The 15603-nt window shown below is 52.3% G+C and overlaps 1 protein-coding gene across 3 annotated transcripts in view; it reads left to right on the plus strand.

Annotated features, from left to right (window-relative positions):
• NAT9 (N-acetyltransferase 9) overlaps positions 1-15603 on the plus strand; it is an 87149-nt gene that overhangs the window by 53967 nt on the left and 17579 nt on the right. For 2 of the 3 annotated variants that reach the window (XM_075261911.1, XM_075261910.1), the window contains exon 4: positions 8675-8812. The exons of the other annotated variant lie outside the window; for it this stretch is intronic. In XM_075261911.1, the coding sequence (XP_075118012.1) occupies positions 8675-8812 (138 nt within the window). The remainder of the gene's footprint in view (positions 1-8674; positions 8813-15603) is intronic. 3 annotated transcript variants of the gene reach the window in all.

The following is a 15603-nucleotide window of genomic DNA, read 5'->3' on the forward strand; positions in this document are numbered from 1 at the left end:
CACCGCTAGGCTGAAAATCCTCACAGATATGAAAGAAACACAACTGTGGCCACAAATTCTTCACAAGGGCATTATTGATAAGAGAGAGTGTGTGATTATTGGGGGGCCTATGCTGACCCCTCACCCACATATCATATAATCCCTGACCTTGGGGCGTGAGTGATGAGCGGTCTCTTGTTGGTTATGTGGATGCCACTTATTACACATTGGACATATAATAGTGGCCGAGAGTGAATAGAGAACGCCGTGTCTAAATTGTAAACCCCTCACAGGTCTGACACCGGGTGCGATGTGTTACTTCATAGATGGGGGGGGGGCTGAGAGCCGATTCCCAGACACATCATCTGTACGGAGCCGCGTCCTATACACCGAGCTCCGCCCATCCCCAGACACATCATCTGTACGGAGCCGCGTCCTATACACCGAGCTCCGCCCATCCCCAGTCACATCATCTGTACAGAGCCGCGTCCTATACACCGAGCTCCGCCCATCCCCAGACACATCATCTGTACAGAGCCGCGTCCTATACACCGAGCTCCGCCCATCCCCAGTCACATCATCTGTACAGAGCCGTGTCCTATACACCGAGCTCCGCCAATCCCCAGACACATCATCTGTACAGAGCCGCGTCCTATACACCGAGCTCCGCCCATCCCCAGACACATCATCTGTACAGAGCCGCGTCCTATACACCGAGCTCCGCCCATCCCCAGTCACATCATCTGTACAGAGCCGCGTCCTATACACCGAGCTCCGCCCATCCCCAGTCACATCATCTGTACAGAGCCGCATCCTATACACCGAGCTCCGCCCATCCCCAGTCACATCATCTGTACGGAGCCGCATCCTATACACCGAGCTCCGCCCATCCCCAGAAACGTCATCTGTACGGAGCCGCGTCCTATACACCGAGCTCCACCCATCCCCAGACACATCATCTGTACGGAGCCGCGTCCTATACACCGAGCTCCGCCCATCCCCAGACACATCATCTGTACGGAGCCGCGTCCTATACACCGAGCTCCGCCCATCCCCAGACACATCATCTGTACGGAGCCGCGTCCTATACACCGAGCTCCGCCCATCCCCAGACACATCATCTGTACAGAGCCGCATCCTATACACCGAGCTCCGCCCATCCCCAGTCACATCATCTGTACGGAGCCGCATCCTATACACCGAGCTCCGCCCATCCCCAGACACATCATCTGTACGGAGCCGCGTCCTATACACCGAGCTCCGCCCATCCCCAGACACATCATCTGTACGGAGCCGCGTCCTATACACCGAGCTCCGCCCATCCCCAGACACATCATCTGTACGGAGCCGCGTCCTATACACCGAGCTCCACCCATCCCCAGTCACATCATCTGTACGGAGCCGCGTCCTATACTCCGAGCTCCGCCGATCCCCAGAAACATCATCTGTACGGAGCCGCGTCCTATACTCCGAGCTCCGCCGATCCCCAGACACATCATCTGTACGGAGCCGCGTCCTATACACCGAGCTCCACCCATCCCCAGTCACATCATCTGTACAGAGCCGTGTCCTATGCACCGAGCTTCACCCATCCCCAGACACATCATCTGTACGGAGCCGCTTCCTATGCACCGAGCTCCGCCCATCCCCAGACACATCATCTGTACGGAGCCGCGTCCTATGCACCGAGCTCCGCCCATCCCCAGACACATCATCTGTACGGAGCCGCGTCCTATACACCGAGCTCCGCCAATCCCCAGACACATCATCTGTACAGATCCACGTCCTATACACCGAGCTCCGCCAATCCCCAGACACATCATCTGTACAGAGCCGCGTCCTATACACCGAGCTCCGCCCATCCCCAGACACATCATCTGTACGGAGCCGCGTCCTATACACCGAGCTCCGCCAATCCCCAGACACATCATCTGTACAGAGCCGCGTCCTATACACCGAGCTCCGCCCATCCCCAGACACATCATCTGTACGGAGCCGCGTCCTATACACCGAGCTCCACCCATCCCCAGACACATCACCTGTACAGAGCCGCGTCCTATACACCGAGCTCCGCCCATCCCCAGTCACATCATCTGTACAGAGCCGTGTCCTATGCACCGAGCTTCACCCATCCCCAGACACATCATCTGTACGGAGCCGCTTCCTATGCACCGAGCTCCGCCCATCCCCAGACACATCATCTGTACGGAGCCGCGTCCTATGCACCGAGCTCCGCCCATCCCCAGACACATCATCTGTACGGAGCCGCGTCCTATACACCGAGCTCCGCCAATCCCCAGACACATCATCTGTACGGAGCCGCGTCCTATACACCGAGCTCCGCCAATCCCCAGACACATCATCTGTACGGAGCCGCGTCCTATACACCGAGCTCCGCCCATCCCCAGTCACATCATCTGTACAGAGCCGCGTCCTATACACCGAGCTCCGCCCATCCCCAGACACATCATCTGTACGGAGCCGCGTCCTATACACCGAGCTCCGCCCATCCCCAGTCACATCATCTGTACAGAGCCGCGTCCTATACACCGAGCTCCGCCAATCCCCAGACACATCATCTGTACAGAGCCGCGTCCTATACACCGAGCTCCGCCCATCCCCAGTCACATCATCTGTACGGAGCCGCGTCCTATACACCGAGCTCCGCCCATCCCCAGACATATCATCTGTACGGAGCCGCGTCCTATACACCGAGCTCCGCCCATCCCCAGTCACATCATCTGTACAGAGCCGCGTCCTATACACCGAGCTCCGCCCATCCCCAGTCACATCATCTGTACAGAGCCACGTCCTATACACCGAGCTCCGCCCATCCCCAGTCACATCATCTGTACGGAGCCGCGTCATATACACCGAGCTCCGCCAATCCCCAGTCACATCATCTGTACGGAGCCGCGTCCTATACACCGAGCTCCGCCAATCCCCAGTCACATCATCTGTACGGAGCCGCGTCCTATACACCGAGCTCCACCCATCCCCAGTCACAACCGAGCTCCGCCCATCCCCAGACACATCATCTGTACAGAGCCGCGTCCTATACACCGAGCTCCGCCCATCCCCAGACACATCATCTGTACGGAGCCGCGTCCTATACACCGAGCTCCACCCATCCCCAGACACATCACCTGTACAGAGCCGCGTCCTATACACCGAGCTCCTCCCATCCCCAGACACATCATCTGTACGGAGCCGCGTCCTATACACCGAGCTCCGCCCATCCCCAGTCACATCATCTGTACGGAGCCACGTCCTATACTCAGAGCTCCGCCCATCCCCAGACACATCATCTGTACGGAGCCGCATCCTATACACTGAGCTCCGCCCATCCCCAGACACATCATCTGTACAGAGCCGCGTCCTATACACCGAGCTCCGCCCATCCCCAGACACATCATCTGTACGGAGCCGCGTCCTATACACCGAGCTCCACCCATCCCCAGACACATCATCTGTACAGAGCCGCGTCCTATACACCGAGCTCAGCCCATCCCCAGACACATCATCTGTACGGAGCCGCTTCCTATACACCGAGCTCCGCCCATCCCCAGACACATCATCTGTACAGAGCCGCGTCCTATACACCGAGCTCCGCCCATCCCCAGTCACATCATCTGTACAGATCCACGTCCTATACACCGAGCTCCGCCCATCCCCAGACACATCATCTGTACGGAGCCGCTTCCTATACACCGAGCTCCGCCCATCCCCAGACACATCATCTGTACAGAGCCGCGTCCTATACACCGAGCTCCGCCCATCCCCAGACACATCATCTGTACGGAGCCGCGTCCTATACACCGAGCTCCACCCATCCCCAGACACATCACCTGTACAGAGCCGCGTCCTATACACCGAGCTCCTCCCATCCCCAGACACATCATCTGTACGGAGCCGCGTCCTATACACCGAGCTCCGCCCATCCCCAGTCACATCATCTGTACGGAGCCACGTCCTATACTCAGAGCTCCGCCCATCCCCAGACACATCATCTGTACGGAGCCGCATCCTATACACTGAGCTCCGCCCATCCCCAGACACATCATCTGTACAGAGCCGCGTCCTATACACCGAGCTCCGCCCATCCCCAGACACATCATCTGTACGGAGCCGCGTCCTATACACCGAGCTCCACCCATCCCCAGACACATCATCTGTACAGAGCCGCGTCCTATACACCGAGCTCCGCCAATCCCCAGACACATCATCTGTACGGAGCCGCGTCCTATACACCGAGCTCCGCCCATCCCCAGACACATCATCTGTACAGATCCACGTCCTATACACCGAGCTCCGCCCATCCCCAGACACATCATCTGTACGGAGCCGCTTCCTATACACCGAGCTCCGCCCATCCCCAGACACATCATCTGTACAGAGCCGCGTCCTATACACCGAGCTCCGCCCATCCCCAGACACATCATCTGTACGGAGCCGCGTCCTATACACCGAGCTCCGCCCATCCCCAGACACATCATCTGTACGGAGCCGCATCCTATACACCGAGCTCCGCCCATCCCCAGTCACATCATCTGTACGGAGCCGCGTCCTATACACCGAGCTCCGCCCATCCCCAGACACATCATCTGTACGGAGCCGCGTCCTATACACCGAGCTCCGCCCATCCCCAGACACATCATCTGTACGGAGCCGCGTCCTATACACTGAGCTCCGCCCATCCCCAGACACATCATCTGTACAGAGCCGCGTCCTATACACCGAGCTCCACCCATCCCCAGACACATCATCTGTACAGAGCCGCGTCCTATACACCGAGCTCCACCCATCCCCAGTCACATCATCTGTACGGAGCCGCGTCCTATACACCGAGCTCCACCCATCCCCAGTCACATCATCTGTACGGAGCCGCGTCCTATACACCGAGCTCCGCCCATCCCCAGTCACATCATCTGTACAGAGCCACGTCCTATACACCGAGCTCCGCCAATCCCCAGTCACATCATCTGTACGGAGCCGCGTCCTATACACCGAGCTCCGCCCATCCCCAGACACATCATCTGTACGGAGCCGCGTCCTATACACCGAGCTCCGCCCATCCCCAGTCACATCATCTGTACGGAGCCGCGTCCTATACACCGAGCTCCGCCCATCCCCAGTCACATCATCTGTACGGAGCCGCGTCCTATACACCGAGCTCCGCCAATCCCCAGACACATCATCTGTACGGAGCCACGTCCTATACACCGAGCTCCACCCATCCCCAGTCACATCATCTGTACGGAGCCGCATCCTATACACCGAGCTCCGCCCATCCCCAGACACATCATCTGTACAGAGCCGCGTCCTATACACCGAGCTCCACCCATCCCCAGTCACATCATCTGTACGGAGCCGCATCCTATACACCGAGCTCCACCCATCCCCAGACACATCATCTGTACGGAGCCGCATCCTATACACCGAGCTCCACCCATCCCCAGACACATCATCTGTACGGAGCCGCATCCTATACACCGAGCTCCGCCCATCCTCAGACACATCATCTGTACGGAGCCGCTTCCTATACACCGAGCTCCGCCCATCCCCAGTCACATCATCTGTACGGAGCCGCGTCCTATACACCGAGCTCCACCCATCCCCAGTCACATCATCTGTACGGAGCCGCGTCCTATACACCGAGCTCCGCCCATCCCCAGTCACATCATCTGTACAGAGCCGCGTCCTATACACCGAGCTCCGCCCATCCCCAGTCACATCATCTGTACGGAGCCGCGTCCTATACACCGAGCTCCGCCCATCCCCAGACACATCATCTGTACAGAGCCACGTCCTATACACCGAGCTCCGCCCATCCCCAGACACATCATCTGTACAGAGCCACGTCCTATACACCGAGCTCCGCCAATCCACAGACACATCATCTGTACGGAGCCGCGTCCTATACACCGAGCTCCACCCATCCCCAGTCACATCATCTGTACGGAGCCGCGTCCTATACACCGAGCTCCGCCCATCCCCAGACACATCATCTGTACGGAGCCGCATCCTATACACCGAGCTCCGCCCATCCCCAGTCACATCATCTGTACGGAGCCGCGTCCTATACACCGAGCTCCGCCAATCCCCAGACACATCATCTGTACGGAGCCGCGTCCTATACACCGAGCTCCGCCCATCCCCAGTCACATCATCTGTACGGAGCCGCGTCCTATACACCGAGCTCCGCCCATCCCCAGACACATCATCTGTACGGAGCCGCGTCCTATACACCGAGCTCCGCCCATCCCCAGACACATCATCTGTACGGAGCCGCGTCCTATACACCGAGCTCCGCCCATCCCCAGACACATCATCTGTACGGAGCCGCGTCCTATACACCGAGCTCCGCCCATCCCCAGACACATCATCTGTACGGAGCCGCGTCCTATACACCGAGCTCCGCCCATCCCCAGTCACATCATCTGTACGGAGCCGCTTCCTATACACCGAGCTCCACCCATCCCCAGTCACATCATCTGTACGGAGCCGCGTCCTATACACCGAGCTCCGCCCATCCCCAGACACATCATCTGTACAGAGCCGCGTCCTATACACCGAGCTCCGCCCATCCCCAGTCACATCATCTGTACAGAGCCGCGTCCTATACACCGAGCTCCGCCCATCCCCAGTCACATCATCTGTACAGAGCCGCGTCCTATACACCGAGCTCCGCCCATCCCCAGACACATCATCTGTACAGAGCCGCGTCCTATACACCGAGCTCCGCCAATCCCCAGACACATCATCTGTACAGAGCCGTGTCCTATACACCGAGCTCCGCCAATCCCCAGTCACATCATCTGTACGGAGCCGCGTCCTATACACCGAGCTCCGCCAATCCCCAGTCACATCATCTGTACGGAGCCGCTTCCTATACACCGAGCTCCACCCATCCCCAGACACATCATCTGTACGGAGCCGCATCCTATTCACCGAGCTCCGCCAATCCCCAGACACATCATCTGTACAGAGCCGCGTCCTATACACCGAGCTCCGCCAATCCCCAGACACATCATCTGTACAGAGCCGCGTCCTATACACCGAGCTCCACCCATCCCCAGTCACATCATCTGTACGGAGCCACGTCCTATACACCGAGCTCCGCCCATCCCCAGTCACATCATCTGTACAGAGCCGCGTCCTATACACCGAGCTCCGCCCATCCCCAGACACATCATCTGTACGGAGCCGCGTCCTATACTCAGAGCTCCGCCCATCCCCAGTCACATCATCTGTACAGAGCCGCGTCCTATACACCGAGCTCCGCCCATCCCCAGTCACATCATCTGTACAGAGCCGCGTCCTATACACCGAGCTCCGCCCATCCCCAGACACATCATCTGTACGGAGCCGCATCCTATACACCGAGCTCCGCCCATCCCCAGTCACATCATCTGTACGGAGCCGCATCCTATACACCGAGCTCCGCCCATCCCCAGTCACATCATCTGTACAGAGCCGCGTCCTATACACCGAGCTCCGCCCATCCCCAGTCACATCATCTGTACAGAGCCGCGTCCTATACACCGAGCTCCGCCCATCCCCAGACACATCATCTGTACGGAGCCGCGTCCTATACACCGAGCTCCACCCATCCCCAGTCACATCATCTGTACGGAGCCGCGTCCTATACACCGAGCTCCGCCCATCCCCAGACACATCATCTGTACGGAGCCGCGTCCTATACACCGAGCTCCGCCCATCCCCAGACACATCATCTGTACGGAGCCGCGTCCTATACACCGAGCTCCACCCATCCCCAGACACATCATCTGTACGGAGCCGCGTCCTATACACCGAGCTCCGCCCATCCCCAGTCACATCATCTGTACGGAGCCGCGTCCTATACACCGAGCTCCGCCCATCCCCAGTCACATCATCTGTACGGAGCCGCGTCCTATACACCGAGCTCCGCCCATCCCCAGACACATCATCTGTACGGAGCCGCGTCCTATACACCGAGCTCCGCCCATCCCCAGTCACATCATCTGTACAGAGCCGCGTCCTATACTCAGAGCTCCGCCCATCCCCAGTCACATCATCTGTACAGAGCCGCGTCCTATACACCGAGCTCCGCCCATCCCCAGACACATCATCTGTACAGAGCCGCGTCCTATACACCGAGCTCCGCCAATCCCCAGACACATCATCTGTACAGAGCCGCGTCCTATACACCGAGCTCCGCCAATCCCCAGACACATCATCTGTACAGAGCCGCGTCCTATACACCGAGCTCCGCCCATCCCCAGACACATCATCTGTACAGAGCCGCGTCCTATACACCGAGCTCCGCCCATCCCCAGTCACATCATCTGTACGGAGCCGCATCCTATACACCGAGCTCCGCCCATCCCCAGTCACATCTATATAGCCCTATATAGCGTATAGGACGGGCGACAGAAGCAGATCCGTACAGGCGCGGTTCTCACCCCCACAATAAGGTACTTATGGCCCATCCTGAGGACAAACCATAGACAATCCCTTTAATAGAGAGAGGAGAATATCAGAATCCGCTTATCCCCTTAAGAAATCCAACTGTCTGGTCCTTGTTTCTTCAGATGTCTGGTGTCGGTGAGGAGTCCGGACACCCCATATATATTAGATGGTCATCTGTATGGTTATGGCAATGCTTACACTGAAACCAGATATCGCAAACTAACCCAGCGTCACTTTATAGAGTGCACCTTCATCATACTGGAGCGCGGCCGTTGGGATGGAGGATGTCCAGAAGATCAGTGTATGGTGGGAGATGTCAATCTCTTCATGGTGGACCCTGAAAACCCCTCATTAGCGGAGATAGAGATCATGATAGCAGGTAATTGTGGGAGTGAATGGTGGCTATGGTCATATATATATATACAGTATAAGTATATGGTCCTCAACATAAATATATATATATTTTATATAATAGAAGGATCTGCAACACTTGTCCGGTAAATTTAAAATCCAATGATTTTGTTCATGACTTTTTCTTAAAAAAACTCACAACAAACACTCCATAAAGGTAGAAAAAAAACATACAAAGGATAGTGGGACAGGACAATATAAACTGTATAACTGTAGCTGACGCGTTTCGGGACTAACTTGGTCCCTTAATCATAGCCCTGGGTGCCATACTGAATCAAACGCCTTCTTAAAGTCCACGAAGCAGGCGAATATCTTGCCTCTTCTGGTGTTGTGGACGTGCGTCTTGATGAGGCTGTGCAGGGTGTAGATATGGTCTGTGGTGCGGTGGTTTGGCATGAACCCTGCTTGGCTCTTGCTGAGGACCCCGTGTTGTGTGAGGAAGGTGAGGATTCTGTTATTGATGATGCTGTTGAACAGTTTCCCCAGCTATGTGCTGCTGACGCAGATCCCTCTGTAGTTGTTGGGGTCATATTGGTCCCCATTCTTGTAGATGGGGGTTATGAGCCCTTTGTTCCAGTCTTCGGGGAAGTGTCCAGCATTGAGCACGAGGGTGAATAGCTTTGCCAGTGCCGCGTGTATTGCTGGAGGGCTGTATTTCATAATCTCTGGTAGGATGCCGTCAGGGCCACTGGCCTTTTTGCCTTTCAGCAGGACAATTCTTTCCTGTATATCTTTTATGGTGATTGGTGAGTCCAGAGGGTTCTGGAAGTCTTTGATGACTTTCTCCATGTCCCTCAGTTTGGTGATTATCTGTTGCTGTTCTGGAGTTAGTTCTTCTTCTGGGATGTTTTTGTAGAGACCTCTGAAGTAGTTGAGCCAGATATTGCCATTTTGGATGTGGAGAGAGTTTTTCTTGGGCTTTGTGCCCATGTGGTGCCAGGTCTCCCAGAATGAGCTGTCCTGGAGGGAGTCCTCTAGTTGCTGTATTTTGTGGGAGAGGTCCCTCTGTTTCTTCTCTCTGAGGGTGCCCTTGTATTGCTTGCATAGATTGTTGTAGGCTTCCCTCACCTCCTTGTTGTTGGGGTCCCTGTGTTTCTGGTTGGAGGCTGCCCTTAGAGAACGGCGTAGAGCCTTGCAGTCGCTGTCAAACCATTTGTGAGACTGTTTGTTAGTCGGTCTCTTGGGCTTTGTCTGTTTCAGGCCTGCTAGTTCTGCCGTGGTGTACAGGATGTTACTGAAGTCCTTCACTGCTCGGGTGACCCCTTGTTGGTCTGGCTGGTAGGAACTCATATAGAAGTTTGTGAGCAGTTCCTTGATTTCGGGTCGGTTAGCCGCATTGGTGTATTCGGTGGCCCGGTGACTGGCCCATTTGAAGAATGGTGGCAGGTTGTAGAGACCAATCTGGTGGGGCTGCTGTGTGAGGGGCTTGTCAGTGGATCTCATGTACAGCAGGATCTGATTGTGGTCTGACAGGTGTGTCTCAGGGGTGACTATGAGAGCATCTATGTCTGCTGGGTCTGCGTCTGTGATGACATAGTCCACCACGCTGTTGCCCACATGGGAGTTTAGTGTGAAGCGTCCCTGAGTGTCCCCTCTGGTACGCCCGTTCATTATGTACAGTCCCAGACTCCGGCACAGGTTCAGCAGTTGTCTCCCGCTCTTGTTGACGACTATGTCATAGCTATTTCTTCTTCTCTGTGCAGACTCCAGGTGGTGGACCTCGCCTACCGGGATGTGCAGGTTTCCATCAGAGGACAGGTAGTCTATCTCTGTGCCAGTCCTGGCGTTTAGGTCGCCGCAGATCAGCACTCTGCCTTGGGACTGGAACTGGGCAGATTCCCTTTGTAGGACCTCATAGATGTCTGGGTTGTGGTAGGTGGACTCTGATGGGGGGATGTATACTGCACAGAGATAGATGTCGTGTTGGCCGTTGAGGATGGAGTTGCTTATTTTTATCCACATGTGGTTGTCACCGTGTTTGATGGTTTTCACATGTTCTTTGAGCTCCTCCTTGAACCATATTAGTATGCCTCCTGAGTGGCGGCCATGTTTGGTGGTCTTGCTTTTTTGGGCAGCGACAGAGAATTCCTTGTAGCCCATGGGTGTTAGGGATTCATCTTCTATATATATATACAGTATACGTATATGGTCCTCAGCATATATATACACAGTATATGTATATGGTTCTCAGCATATATATACACAGTATACGTATATGGTCCTCAGCATATATATACACAGTATACGTATATGGTCCTCAGCATATATATACACAGTATACGTATATGGTCCTCAGCATATATATATACACAGTATACGTATATGGTCCTCAGCATATATATATACACAGTATACGTATATGGTCCTCAGCATATATATATACACAGTATACGTATATGGTCCTCAGCATATATATACACAGTATACGTATATGGTCCTCAGCATATATATATATATACACAGTATACGTATATGGTCCTCAGCATATATATACACAGTATACGTATATGGTCCTCAGCATATATATACACAGTATACGTATATGGTCCTCAGCATATATATACACAGTATACGTATATGGTCCTCAGCATATATATACACAGTATACGTATATGGTCCTCAGCATATATATATACACAGTATACGTATATGGTCCTCAGCATATATATATACACAGTATACGTATATGGTCCTCAGCATATATATACACAGTATACGTATATGGTCCTCAGCATATATATATACACAGTATACGTATATGGTCCTCAGCATATATATATACACAGTATACGTATATGGTCCTCAGCATATATATACACAGTATACGTATACAGTCCTCAGCATATATATATACACAGTATACATATATGGTCCTCAGCATATATATACACAGTATACGTATATGGTCCTCAGCATATATATACACAGTATACGTATATGGTCCTCAGCATATATATACACAGTATACATATATGGTCCTCAGCATATATATACACAGTATACGTATATGGTCCTCAGCATATATATATACACAGTATACATATATGGTCCTCAGCATATATATACACAGTATACGTATACAGTCCTCAGCCTTGGGTTGTAGAGAGCAGCATCATCACGGTTTGTCCTGAGCTTCATGGATGGCAGAGCAGCGGTATAACAGTCTCCAGTCACCGATGCCAAGTGCCGACTGTGTGACACCAGCAGAACCCGTCCTATGGTGACTGAATAATGCTCTAACCTCGGCCAGTCTCATGGACTAATCTGACGAGAAATGTCTCCAGTATGCAGCGTATAATGTGATAATATAGGTGTCCCATAGTCTTGGCGTATGGATGAAAGCACTGTACGTACAAGCACTGATAAAGTCACTTTAGTAGTAGTATTATTATTCGAGAATAATGCCTCTTTCTCCACTTCTCAGGCTCCTTTTCATCTTCTCCGGTGCTGATCTCTCTGAATTCTCTGGTAAAAGCTTTACAGGTTTCTGTATAAGTCTATGGAGAGGGCTGAGGAATCTGCTATACAACGTGTGCGAGGAGGAGACCCGGCTCCATGCTGTCTCTCTGGAGGAAATGATAAATGAGTCATGAACAGTGAAGCTCGAACCCAGGCCAGGGGTGACCTAGAAAACTTAGCGGGGTCAGCAGCAGTGTCTATGTGTGTGTCCCTCTCCATAGGCTTCTGTGTGCAGCTGCTGTAACCTTATCCTTCATTGAAACCACTAATGAATTCCTGCTGAGTGACCAGAGAGGGAAAGAAGCATTTTTCTGTAATGAAAGATATTGCTGTTAATATTGATTTATACAAACCAAATAAAGATCCACTGCACTGTGGTTCTTATAGGCCTATATCTTTATTAAATATTGATTATAAATAACTGACTAGGATGTTGGCAAGGAGACTTAATACTGTGGTTTTAGATCTGATCCACCCAGACCAGACTGGTTTCATGCCAGGCAAATTACATCTGACAACCTCAGGCGTGTCCAGGTGGTGACCCAGAATGGCTCGGTCTCTTTGGAGGATTGGGCAGTGGCCTCGGATGCGGCTAAGGCGTTCGACTCAGTCCAATGGCCTGTCCTTTTGCAGTCCCTACGCAGGTATGGGTTTGGGGACCGTTTTATTACTTGGATCTCCATTTTGTATAGTTCCCCAGGGCTTCACCAGCAGGATCCTGTTTGTAAAGGTGTATCTGTAGGCGCCCGGGAGGAGAGGACCGTGCTTTATGCCGACGACCTCCTCCTGTTCATGGCTGACCCCTCTACATCCCTGCCCCGAGCCATGGAAGTTATACTGTCCTCATACACGTGACTGAGGTGTGTAATAGACATGTAGCTAAACCCCCTGTCTTCTTAAGAAAAAGGCTTGTGACGTGATAAACCTCTTTATTGGAAGTTGATGGGAAAGACAGGAAAGGTGAAACTATAGAAAGAAATGATGGCACAATATATATATATATATATATATGTATGCACTGTACAATCTGTACAGTGCATATATATATAATCTCAAGTATGTATAACATGAGGTAGTAATACAGACTATGAACAGAACTATGTAATGCATCAGCACACAGTAAAACAAGGCATAGTGACATAAGTATAACTCTCTTACCGACTATGCTTGAAACAGGCTTGAGATAGCAAACACATGGTGCAGATGGCAGAGTGTGACCTCCTCATTCTGGGAGATGATGTAAAATGGTGGCTGAAGAGGAAGGAAGTAGAAAAAACCCGGGCACTACCCATAATGCCTAGGGCTGGAGCTGAGAAGGAGGTTACAGTGAATGACCAGTAGATGGTGCTGTTACCATACAATATAAATTGGCCTATGAGGGCAGAACACTCCCCGCTTGACGTCGGTCGACGTCACTACTAGGTTCGTTAGATGAAAACAAAGGAACAAGTTCTCCCACTGGTCTCAAGAACAATTTGGTCTCACCCTGTTTCCGACTTTTAACCTCTACCTTACGTATAATTCCATCTTTACTCTTGAATGTCTTGGTGATGAGATCAAGGGGCCACTCATTACGGTGTATCTGACAATCTGTCATTAACGCCACATCGCCAGGCTGGAGGTTAGACTCGCCAGTTAGCTACTTTCTCCTAGGTTGTAGGGTAGGAATGTATTCCTTTTTCCACTCAGAAGGCGTTGGAAAGACTTTGTACTACTTGGACAATTACATTCTTAGGCCGCTCCAGATCAAGAGCTGTGTAACACGTTTACGATGGTGCCAGCCTGTGTAGAGTTTCTCTTTAGCCAATGAGGTAGTCTTGTATGACCAAGCAAAGTGAATCAGACAGGTGATGGCAAGGGTAAGGAATCTCCAAGTAGAGAACTTACTGAAGTGATGGGATCCTTGCTGGCAGTCTACAGTCTCTGTGTTCAGTACAGATACCTGAGGGCATAACTCAACATCAGCATGGGGGTCTACGAGCTCAAACATGGTGGTTCTTGTCGTGCTGGGCTTTGGTCTATACAAGAACGTAGGTCCAGTAAACCACATCGTGTCTTTGAGACGATTGGCAGCAACGGATCTGTTTGCTAGATCTGCTGGGGTGAAATGTGTAGGCACATACTGCCATTGTTCGGGAGAGGTAGACCTTCTGATCCTTAGCACTCTGTTGTGGACGTACACGTAGAAGCGTCTAGCGTCATTATAGATGTATCCTAGAACTATCTTGCTGTCAGTATAGAACTCGGCTTCTTTAATCTCCAGATTCATCTCTGATCAATTCAGCCAACTCTACTGCTAACACAGCGGCACAAAGTTCCAGACGTGGTATCTTGTGTTCATGGAGCGGCGTCAGCACATGACATTGTCCGCTAGTGTCTATTGTCTTCAAATAGGCGACGGCAGCAATCGCCTTGACTGATGCCTCAGAAAAAACACAAAAGGTTTGTTTCACAACCTTGACAGTTGATTCTGGAACATAGGAGCGTCCAATGTGAAGATTTGATAAGGCTGACTGGGAATTCCTCCAGGCCAACCAGTTGGCTTTTTCCTGTATGGGGAGAGGAGTGTCCCAGTCCGTCACCTCTTTGGTGAAGTCTCTTAACATTGCTTTGCCTTCGATGATTACTGGAGCTGCAAAACCCAGTGGGTCGTATAGACTGCTTATAGTCGATAGCACTCCTCTGCGTGTGAAGGGCTTCTCGTCTTCACCAAACTGGAAGGTACAGGTGTCATCTTTAATGTCCCAGAGTAGGCTGAGGCTTCGTTGCATAGGAAGGGAATCAACACCTAGATCCAAATCTTCTAAATCATTTGAACGGTCCTGAGAAGGAAAGGCTTCCATCACTTTCTGTTAGAAGCGACTTTGTGTAACCTCAGGTTAGATAGAGCGAGCGTTTCTTTGGCTCTCTTTAGAAGACTAATCGCGGACTCAACTGTGGGCATAGATTTCAAACAATTGTCCACATAGAAATCCTTTTCTACGAAGAGTCTGACATCTGCCTCGACTTCTTGAGCTGCGCGTCTCAGCCCATAGATGGCGACAGCAGGAGAAGGGCTATTACCGAAGATGTGTACCTTCATCCGATATTCTGTAATGTCTTTAGACAGGTCGTTATCCTCGAACCACAAGAATCTCAAAAAATTCCTATGTTCTTTCTTGACAAGAAAACAATGGAACATATGTTGGATGTCGGCTGTAAATGCAACGGCATCTTGGTGAAAGCGTAGGAGTACTCCTATGAGCTTGTTCAGATCCGGGCCTGACAGCAGGACGTCGTTCAATGAGACACCTTTGTATT

This window comes from Leptodactylus fuscus, unplaced genomic scaffold (assembly GCF_031893055.1).
Source record: "Leptodactylus fuscus isolate aLepFus1 unplaced genomic scaffold, aLepFus1.hap2 HAP2_SCAFFOLD_61, whole genome shotgun sequence".
NCBI classification, from domain to species: Eukaryota; Metazoa; Chordata; class Amphibia; order Anura; family Leptodactylidae; genus Leptodactylus; species Leptodactylus fuscus.